Source organism: Emydura macquarii, unplaced genomic scaffold (genome assembly GCF_026122565.2).
Source record: "Emydura macquarii macquarii isolate MOO-44397 ecotype Brisbane River unplaced genomic scaffold, CSIRO-AGI_Emac_v2 contig_3122, whole genome shotgun sequence".
Lineage (NCBI taxonomy): Eukaryota > Metazoa > Chordata > Testudines > Chelidae > Emydura > Emydura macquarii.
The window spans coordinates 785,300-796,526 of record NW_027133259.1 but is presented as its reverse complement, the minus strand read 5'-3'; the positions used below and the strand labels follow the sequence as shown (position 1 = coordinate 796,526).

The 11,227-nt window shown below is 47.4% G+C and overlaps 1 protein-coding gene across 1 annotated transcript in view; it reads left to right on the top strand.

Annotated features, from left to right (window-relative positions):
- The first annotated feature begins 3,302 nt into the window (after positions 1–3,302).
- The window catches only part of WNT7B (Wnt family member 7B), a 116,947-nt gene continuing 109,022 nt past the window's right edge, over positions 3,303–11,227 (top strand). The window contains exon 1 of the mRNA XM_067531100.1: positions 3,303–3,438. Coding sequence (XP_067387201.1) covers positions 3,368–3,438 — 71 coding nt within the window. The 5' untranslated portion in view covers positions 3,303–3,367. The remainder of the gene's footprint in view (positions 3,439–11,227) is intronic.

The following is an 11,227-nucleotide window of genomic DNA, read 5'->3' as shown; positions in this document are numbered from 1 at the left end:
CCTTTTCAGCTTGAAAATAAGACAACTATTTTATGCCACTTGACAACTCACAACTGAAGAACGGAGAGACAAGGTGGGTGAGGGAATATCTTTTATTAGGCCAACTTCTGTTGGTGAGAGAGAGAAGCTTTCCAGCCACACAGACCTTCTTCAGGTCTGGGACAGATACTCCAAGCCATATGCACACTGCTTAACCATTCTAGAAGTGCACTTTTAGCTAAATAAGCCCAGTCTATTCATCACAAACACTAAACAGTCTGAAGACTAATAACCTCTGCAAGCAGAGAAGCGCTGATCAATAAGAATTTGCACGTTCATGGCATTTTTATCGCTAGCTATCAAATCACTCTACAAAGATGGGTGTCAGGGTTGAGCAGACTGAGGCACACAGAGCTCAGTCTGCGGGTCAGTGGCAAAGCACCGCTCCCAGTCCTGTCCCAGTCCTGTTCCCCGGGACTATTCACAGATCTACCCTACCATATCGCAGAAGTTATCAGCCAGGCTCCCACCCAAGAATATTGAAAAACCCACCTTTAAAAGTATGTGCTATGCAGTGAATTTGTCTACCCAAGGTTAGTGGTGCAAGAGTGGGGGTGCAAAGTGATCAGCTGGAATGGAGGGAGAGGAACAGCTGTTCCCATCATGTAGATCTGGTTGTTTAAACTGCATAATTAGCCCTCTTGCTCCATGCAGAGCTTCAGCAGAAATCCCAGACAGAAGGGGTCAAGAGTGTCCGTGGGGCTAAGCAGGAGAGAAAGTTAGAAGCTTAATCCTCCAGCCTCCCTCTTGTCCCTGCTCTTCCTGCCCGTCTCTCAAGGCAGGCCCTGCCAGACAGAGCGTGTCAGCGCCCGGCCGTTCCGCGGCCTTCCTTCCCCTAGGTGGCAGTGTTATCCCACGGCTCGCACGCGCTGCCCTGGCAAAGCGGAACCGTTGCCGTGTTTCCAGCAGGGGGCGACGTACATCCAGCCCGGCTTCTGCCCCGAGGATGCTAAAGGCATTTCCACGGGTTAGGAAACCAAATTCTTGCGCCGCTCTCTGCTTTCACCATCTCTGCTCCGGCCACAGCCCGCTAAACAGCTGTGACCCTTTTAATTCACCCGGGTTGTTCCAGAAAACCTGTTCCCCTCTGCTGTCCAGGCCAGAAAGGACAGGACTGTTGTGTCTCCTGTGTGGACCACGCATCTGGGAGCCCCACCTACTACAACCACGTTAAAAACATGTCCCGCAGGAAGGCGAGGTATAAAACGAGGGGGAGGTGGAGGGGGAAGAGGGCCCTAGCTACAATTCTGTTCTGAAAAGGTCTGAGGATTGCAAAAACGGGGGAATGCAGATTGCAGGAAGCTTTCCTAGCAATTCTTGGTGGGAGATTTCAGAATATGGGAGAGAAGCAATGTTGATCAGAACAGGAAAATGTTTTGACCCTCTGTATTTTCAAAGAGGGGCGAGGGTCTCGTTGGTGAGAACAGGAATGTAAAACACTTATAGCGAACATGTCAGAAAATCAATAAGGAAAAGATTGTCCAAGTTATTAACCAACAGCATTATAAAGAGCGGGGTGACTGCTGATCGTGTACAAGGAAATACATACAAGAAGTGCTCTGTGGGAGGAGGGCTGGTTGCCTGTAACGCTGATTATTAAAGAATACAACCTGAGGAATGCATGGGGGAAAGACAGAGTGAAACTGATCAGCAGCGACAGATAATTGAGCTTAATCCTGGAAAAAAATTAGCAGGCTCACCCACTGTCTGTCACACGATGGAGTTCTGGTTCCTCCCTCACTCAACAGGCATTACAGAGATACAGAAAATCAATACCGCTGCCTGGTTTTCCTTTTCGTGTTTCACTTTGCTTCCTTTCTCTGATCACTTTTGTAGCACCTTGCTGTGTTCATCCCTCCTCCAAAACAGATGTTCTTTTCAGTAGCCCTCCGATGGTTTTAACGAGCGGGTGTGCGAATGGGGTTACCATTGATTGTCCTCAAGGTGCGAAAATCCAGACATTACCTGGTCAGTGTTTTGGGTCCTCTCGAAAACGACATACAGGTTTGCAGCACATAAAAGCACCGCAGGTTGATGCGTTTAAAAATGTTGTTTTCTCAGTCAAAGGAAAATGGTTTGCAGTCGGTTTTGTGTTCACCATCTGCTTTTGTTTGTCATGCCTGCTGTTGTTTACATTTGTATTGGTGTTTTATTCCTCTGTTTCTCCTGTAAGATGCATATAGATTTTTATGCTTCTTGTTACTAAAATTATATGCGTATTTGTGTATATGTGTAGGTGTGTATATATGTGTGTGTGTGTGAATGTATAACTTACACCAACACACAGATGAGTATGTATGTGAATTATTTAGATAGGCATATGCGTACAGATATGAGCATAGACACAAATACACGTATAACTCCAGTACATCAGAACAGACATTCCCACAGCTCGTTGGAGTAAATGGAATAGATCTAAAACCAGTGCGATTTAAAAACGGACATCTAAACAATGACTGAACATAAATTGAGGAGTATTAACCTCTATGCACCCTGAGGCAAACCGAACTGGATAACTTAAACCTCGCTACGAAACTGGGTATTTCTTAAAGTAGGAAGAATGCTTTCTTGTTCTGCAAGACTGTACCTCGCCATTCAGTGATAGGCGTGTCTACAGGTATACATGCATTCGGGTGTCTAGCCAGAGACAGCGATAGATACAATATTATATAACATATAGCGACATAGACACAGATATGGCAGAGCTGGCTTTCTTCGTTTTTTGTTTTTTGTTTTTAAATACGTTTTAAGCATCTATTTTGCAAAATAAACAAGCCAGCTCCACGACAGACAAATGCTTTCTTTAGTGACTGCTTTGTTGCATTACATCTATATGTGTAAAGAGATGAGATGTGTTTGATTCCGACACACACAGGAAAGGGTGGGGGAGGAGAGAGAGAGAGAGAGTGAAAGTGTGAGAGTGAGAGAGATCCTCCTACCTGGAGCCACAGATTGCAAGATACGTGGTGTCACCTGGGGAAGTCTGAACAAGTAAAAACACATTGAACGTCAGGGCTCAAGGAGGTAGTTGATCAAGATCAGGGCTTGCTCATTTTCTCTCTCAGACTGTCTGTCTTGGGTTTTTTGTTTTGCTTTTTGAGAAACTCTTTCTGTTGCAACCCCTCGCCCCCTCCCCCACCGCACCCTAATATCAGAGTCTGTTTTGGTCACCATGGAAAACTTCTTGTCTGAACGTGGTTGAGTTTTTTTACAGTTCGACCGGCTTTGCTTTTGGGTAGCCTCAGCAATGCTCTTGACTGGGATTTAATCGGCAGAGATCACTTCTACTTCTTGTGCATTTTTTATGGCTCAGTCCATTCTCTAGATCATGCACAGAAACTTTCGAAAGTGGATTTTCTACGTGTTTCTATGCTTTGGAGTCATCTATGTCAAATTAGGGTAAGTGATTGTCCACAATAATATTCTGTGTTTGGGATCAAACCTGTGAACAAATATATTGCCAAAAATGTGGTTCCCCCCTCCCCCCATGTATTTGAAGAAGTGTTTCAGCTTCACAGTCATCAGCAAAAGAACAGGGGAAAAGTGTGTTTCTTTTAACTGTCTTATTGTGAATCTGATCAGAATGCCATTGCTTTAAACTGCACCGGAGAATAGAAGTTACAGTAACTCTCAGTCTGCAGGGACCAGCTTGGTCGTGATGAGAGATTCTTTTATTGTGTACTATTTCATCGAATCTAAACATTATCTTTGGCATACAGTACCTCAAAAACTGACGGCGTTAGCTCAGCTACTACTGATGAAACAATAGAGCAGAGTTGAAGTAGTCAAAGAAAAGGGGGAGGGTGAATCCCTGGTCTCAACCTGCTCTCAGGGATTTTTTTTTTATGCAGGCCTAGACACAATTTGCGTTTCTATCCATCACACAGACGTGTTGAAATTAACTTGACAACTGGTCCGTCTACCTCTGATAAAACAACCGTGAACCACACCAGGAATCGAGGGCTGTCGCTGCAGTGTTCTGCTGAAACGCTCTGCAATCATTCAAGACCAAATTTCAGCAGGGCTATTGGGAAATCAAATGTTTGCTTGTTGTTTGACCACAATGATCTAGATCACGGTGTTAGTTTAGTTGCCAAGTTTGTTTCTCTCTCACACACACTCACCTGTACGTCCTTATTAATATTGCTTCTCGCAGTAGGCTGACTTGAGTTGTATTTCCACATTCCTGAGCCCCAGCCGAGTTCTTACCTGTCGAGCTGCAAACTCTTAAAAGATCTTGCCTTAGCATAGCTGGTGGATTTTTTTTAAATGATCAAGAATGCATAAAGTGAGCTGTAATCTGAAAATTCTTGCTTCCCAGTTTGAAATCCATGCAGGTGGACGGGGAGCGGGGGCAGCTGCGATAACATTAAAACGAGGATAATTACACGGAGTACAATCAGAAAGACCTAGTCACAAAGTTACTGCACCACACTCCAGCATAATGTATGGGCTCTCCTGGTAAAAGAGCAAGGTTGAGCTCTTCTCCCTCGTCCACCTCCCTCCAGTCCATACTGTGATATACAACCTACATCAACTGTCCCCTGCACTCCTGTCCCTTCGATATTGCCTTACACGCCTGCCTTTGTAAATAGTGCACCACCACCTACCATGATCTGTTGTATGGCTCCCTGCAAGGGGAGAAGCTGCAGAAAGTAGTGCAGTGCGCTGCAGTGCAATGCAGGGGGGGGGGATATGATAGACTGGGGCGTATGGCAGAGGAAAGAATCTGTAACCAGGTGAACAGAAGAGCAGAGGATTAAGATTATACAAGGAAAAAATCAACTCAAAAGGCCAGTTTGCTGATGGGGAAACAATGACAGTTCTAAAGCGCAGTTACGCTGTGCCATCACCCGCTATCCACCCCTGCTCGAAGGAAGCAGACGGCTGTAGGGAACTGACATGAGGACGATGCCCTTATTTACAGTGAAGCCCAGAGATGTGACCAGTGGACTGGCTTTCCGGAGTGTTTCGGGCAGGCTGCTCAGTGGGCAGAAGCTAGTTTTCGCCAAGGTGCCCATTATAACCAGCTCTGCTATCGGCGGGTGTCCATTTAGCAGATGCACACGGTTTGTTGTCTACTAACATGCATACGGGTCCAGCACTCCAGTAACTCTGTATGGCCGGACCCAGAAAACCCAGCTGTGCGTGCCTGTTGGTGGTAGTGCAGCAGGGTGACCAAGGGGTGGGGTAACGTCTTGCATTGGCCCCACTGCTGTCGGTGAAAGGTGCAAGCTGTGGCGCTGCACTGTGCTCTTCTTCGGCTCTGGGGCAGGAAGCAGGCGTGCGTTCCAGGAGTAAGAGAAGCATCACCTGCCATGAGAAAACGTTTACAATCATAATAACGAGACGTGTAAAGAGTTACAAATAACCACGCAGACGCCGCAGGAACCGGGCCAGATAGACCGAATTTGTGGGAGTGGCTCTCTTTCGTGTACGTGTTGCTAAGGGTCTTGTCTGGGCAGAACGGCTCCTTTTCTTTAACAGAACTTTTCTGCACTGGCCGATGTGTATATACTCTAGGGGGAAAGTGAGTCGGCACTAATATTTCCCAGCGGTAGCTACTGGATGTATATTAGATTTTCCCTGAAAGCCTACTTTGTTTACTGTCTTTGTTGCTTTTTATTATAGCGAACCAAATTTTGTCATCATATAATACAGTGCTAACGTCTGTCATCTTTTAAAGTTTAGATTTACACCATTGTAAATGAGGAACCAGTTTGGCCCATCTGTGCATTCAGATATTCGATACCACAACCATGAGAACACTATGCATGCCTAGATAGCTAAAGAAAGAGATCTCTGTCAGCGAAACAGACAAGACAAAATAGTTTGCAGTGCTGAGCAAGGACTTTGTTATTCTAGGTTCACTTGCATAGTAGCTTTATATTTAAAGTGAACCGAAGATTTGGAACACGGTAAAGTCTAGAGAAGGGCGGGTCTCTTTGTTGTTAGAAATTAAACATGCAACTTTAAAAAGAGAATTCAGAACCAAAACAAAAGAACATTGATGAATTGTCCCTATAACTAAAAACCAGTGTGTAGGAAGAACTGTAAAAGCTCGTATAGAAACTCCATCAGATCTTTCACCATTCCTTTAAGGGGATGATGATACTTCACTTTCCCTGAACAATAGCAGAGAAATGTGCTCCGAGATCCTGGGCTGCTTGGAGGCTAGACATGTGGGATGCAATTATTTCCTCTTTCATCAAGCACTGGAACTACCATTTTGTTGAAACTGTATCCTTTGGCTGTAATTATACCTTTTTGGAATCAGGTTTTTGCATAGAAAGGACGGGATGATATGATAGAGTAGCAGGCTGCCTTCCAGTGCTTTTGGTTTAATTTGCAGTATGAATAAGAGTGCTGTTTTATCAGCATAGCACAGAGGTTATAGTTGGCAGTTATTTTATTTGCTATGGAAAAAACACTAAAACCTTAATAAAGTGTTGCAAAAGCTCACTTAAACAAGGATAGGACACTGGCAAACTTCAGTCCCAGAAAGGAAGCATTAAATACACATTTGCCAACCCCCGGATAAATGTGGAAATCGGGTGTCAGCTAACCAGGGTAGCGATTTTAATTTAACGAAGAAAGTGGCATTTGTAATTAGAAGAGGATGTGATCGTTCGATCAGGCAGTTTTCACTCAGGCAACATCCCCCTGGACTGCATTTCCATTCTGGGACGTGACTGTGAGTTTGCCGGAGTGGAGGCACGAGGTAAAACCTTTCTTAATATGAAGAGCCAATAATGAGTCCCGTCCTTAACTATTTCTCGTATTATTTAACACAGGAGATCAGAGGAGTGAGCGCAGGGAGATTTCTGGAGTTTTCACATTTTAAACAACATTGCATTGCTCTGGTAAACACTTCACATGCAACCCTGGAGATAAGAACCGGGAAGAACCAACTTTTTGTCTTCGTTTGAGATGCTAGTAAATACAAAATATCCCCTTTAGCCCTGGCAGGTTAAAATGTCTCACTACAAACGTATTTCTATGTAAGCACGTATTCGCCTTAGTTTCCAACCAGGATTACAATATTAATGCCAGCTATAGCAAATACCTATTGCCTGCAAACGTTGCACAAGGACAGACACTGCTAGAAAAATTCAATGCAGAGCTACACAACTGATTCGAATAAAGCCGGATGGTCTGAGAATAAGTGATACCAACTCTGTAAAGGCGGGGTCCACTGATGGATCTCCGCGCTAAATTGAAACCGGCACTTTCCATGTGATGTGTCCTTTCGTTTATTCTCGCACACAGAAAAGTAAGGATATTTACGTATCCGGATGTGTGCGGATGTAAGCAGCAGCATTGGCACAAAGCAGAACGGGGTGTGGAGCAGTAACGTTCAGACTAGCACGGGGAGCGGGGCGTCAGGGCGAGAAAGGAGCTCGAAGTCCCGTTAACGACTTGATCGCCGTGAGCTGTTTCATCCATGCTGGTGAATTGCGGGAAGACCATTCCCACTGCCGCAGTGGCTGTCCTGGTCCCCAGGACATCGCCTGACACTCTGGTGTGCGGTGTGTGCATGCACCCTCCCACCGCCATGTAGACACACCGCCCGGCGTGTCCTGGTGAGAATCCAGCGTTGCACCCTTGTCTTCTCAGCGTCCGCCAGGCTAGTCATCTCCGACAGTGTGTGAAGAGGCTGGAGGAGATGGTTTTTTCTCCTCCTCGGAGCGAGTGATCGCTAGGGTGGAAAAGGACTCGATGAGCGGAAATCGAATCGCGGTGATGTCCCGACCTGTGTTGTGCGACCGTGGCAGTAGACAGAAAATGACAACGAAATCGCGCCTTCTTTGTAGCTGCTCGTCTCCCTTTCATTACTCCTGGACACACACAGACGCGGTGGGCCAGGTCCTGCAGTCAGTGGGCGCTTTGTGTGAGAAAGCGGCCCCGGATCAGGAGACACGAACGTGCTGAGGGAGCTTTCCCTGGCTGCATTAATCCACAGGACATCAACTCTTGGACCCAGTGCACCCTAGCTGTACACGGGAATGAAGTGCCGCTCTGCTCGGGAAATGCTGTGACAGGGTGGATGGGAACCGGGTTCCGCCAGCGCGCAGGACGCTGTTGATGTTTCATGTGTTGTTAAAGAGAAAACAAGATCACGACGTTTATTTTAAAGTGTACAGGGAACACTCGGATTAAAACCATTAAGATAGAGGGCGTTTAAATAATCTCTGGGCTAGGCGAAACAACAATCCAAGAGGGGGCCAAATACCGAATAGATCCTAAACTTTAGCCATATTTTAACTACTCTAGTCAGAGGCTGGAAATTTCAAAACAGCCGAAGGGATTTAGACACGTAAATCAATGGGTTTAAATCCCATGGACTCTTGAAATTGTCACTCCGAATCATTACAGAGGCTGAATGAAACGTTGCCGTCTTACTCCGCTGCCAGTCCTGGCCATCAGGGAAAAACTGCTTTTTCTTGACACCCGTGACGGTCTCTGCCTTCTCCGGTGTCTTGCCGACCAGATACCTGCTAATTCCAGGCAACTCATTTGATCTGCACCGTCCTCTAATTTCTGCCAGCCCTAAGAAATGGACAATATTTCCGGGAAGAAATCAACTCCTTGCGTTACAGACATGCTTTGAAAGGTCCTGGGGTGGATTTATTCCTGACATTGTGCGCTCAATTTTGTCAGAAGACAGAAACGAGCTCAGAGCAAACCAATAGACGAGAGGGGATAGTTTATTCACCGCCTGCTCTGTATTAGGCTTTCATCCTCTGCCTGCCTTCTACATGGTGGTGTTAGTCAGCAGGTCATTGCTGGTCCGGTTTTACGCGTAGAACACACACGTGTGTGGGAGAACAACTGGTGCATATTCAAAATGTCCTAGTCGGGGTTATTGATCATACAACCGTACAAACTGCAACACCGTTTGATTACAGGGAGGGTGTTCGCTTTGCAAACAGTGAGAGCAAATGCATCACACACACACACACACACCACTCTGACGTTTATGGAATCGAATCCCACGTATTTATCCGTTGTTACCATTTCACAGTAAAACCTCACTCCAAAAGAACACAGTGCGGGACTTCGGTTTGTTTACTGGAGCGTCGATCTATTCGTGTACCGCAGGTTAAAGCTCCCGGTTATACCCGTCCTAATTCTTCAGTCCTAGATGGGCAAAGCACGCTCGTTTCAGCTATGCTAGGTGAACTATTACCAGCTCACGCAGAGGTTTTACACCGCCAAATGGGGAAGGGTTTACCGTTTAAACATGGATCTGACACTTCTTCCTAGGCACAAAAGAGGAAACATTTAAACCGTATCTGTAAAAGAACACTAGAAATGAACAAACGTTTGTTATGAAGTCTGCTGATTACATTTATTAGCGCTACACGTATTGAAACGAGTAATCGCACACCTCTGATATGCACAGGAGAGGCTGAGGAGCGGAGTACATCTGTATGCGCTGCAGAGAAATATCACAGTTCAGAGGAACCGATTTAAACGTTAAAGAACTTACAGCGTTCCCGGGGATAGTTCCCAAGATAACGTTAATTATACTGACGGATGATCCTGACCTTGTAGAGGAGAGATTTAAATAGAACAAAAAATAACCAGGATTCTGATAATATAGGTTAGAGGAAATGTAAACGTTTTAGGCTCATTCCCTAACGAACTTCAATTTGGAGGATTCCCTTATTGTATAGCCAACACCTCAGTATATTTAGCTACATTTTAAGAGATGCTGGAACACCCAACATTGTATAGCCAACACCTCAGTATATTTAGCTACATTTTAAGAGATGCTGGAACACCCAACTTGAAATCGCATGCAATTATTCGGGAATTGACATGGGGAAACACACACTTCACATACGTCTAAGAGTCAGCGAGCTGGTGTATTTCAGCTGCACTTATGCTACATTATCTGGTGTCCATATTTCTCTCTCGGGCTCCTTTTCAAATTCCAACTCGTGGAAGCTAAAGTGTCTTTCTTCCCAGCCATTCTCCTCCTGAACAAGTGGAGCCCCGTGATTCTTCCACATAAGAGACTCACCCGACAGTGAGAGTGAATGCGCATCACGAACTCCCACCGACACATCGCTCACCGGCGGACTCCGAAATACTTTAAGACACCCCTGAATGTGCATGGTGCCGGGTTATAAGGTAACCCTGTGAGAACAGAGCACGGGGCTGAACTGCGGGAACACGGAGACGGTACACAGCTGCCTCCCAGCGCGCCCGGGAAGAGGCACTGACCTGACCTGCAGGTGACACTGCTTCCAACTTGCACCTCTGGCCAGGACGTGACAGGTGTGCGTGTGTGAAGATGTGTCCTGGCCGATGCAGCCTACCGTGCATTTTGGCAAAGGACTGTACCCCCCAAACACGCTCCTTCGTTTCCCCCGGCGCCTCCCCCCCCAACTCCAACCCAGTGAGGAGCTAGGGTGCAAAGGACGGTCTGTTTCTTGGTTTTGACTCAGGCGAGTGCAGAAACGTTTGCCTGGTCGGAAGGACCCTTTGAGATATGTTTAATGTTCAGCTCGCGGGGCTGTAACGACAGACCCTTGTCAGACCTGGAGGGACCCCCGCTTCCCTCGCAGCCGCCCCATAGAGCAGTGTACTCGGACTGCGCCTGGGGTGTGTGGCTGCCCCTGCGGGAGCCTCCACAGAGGCGCGGAGCCGGTGCCGTCTACACCGACCGGTCGCTAGCAGCCCCCGGGCGGCGGACGCCTTTAGAACTGCGCGTCGAGCCGCCCAGGGTTGTTTTCCAAGCGGACGCACATGCAGGGCTCCGGCTGGCTGGACCGTGTCATGCCATTGTCATCCTCCCCTTTAACAAAAAGGGGGAGGCGGATTGCAGGGACTGGCCGCCCAATGGCAGCTGGGAGCCTCAGGGGACTTGGAGAGAGCGAGGCACTTTCTGCAGCCACCCCGGTTCCGAGGAGAGAAGCGGCGCCCAGCAGCTCCCGCCCCGGGACGGGACAGGACGGGACGGGACAGGACGGGACAGGCAGGATGCCGCAGCCGCCAGCAGCAGCCACCGCCGCGAGTGAGCTGCCCGGGGAGCAGCGGCGTTAGCGCAGGGAAGGAAGGCACCACACCGCAACAACACACACACACACACACACACACACAGGCAGGCAGGCCCCCGCCCCGGGGAGCGGGCTGCAGCTCCGAGCCACCGTGACACCAACACGGGTGGGGAGTGGCG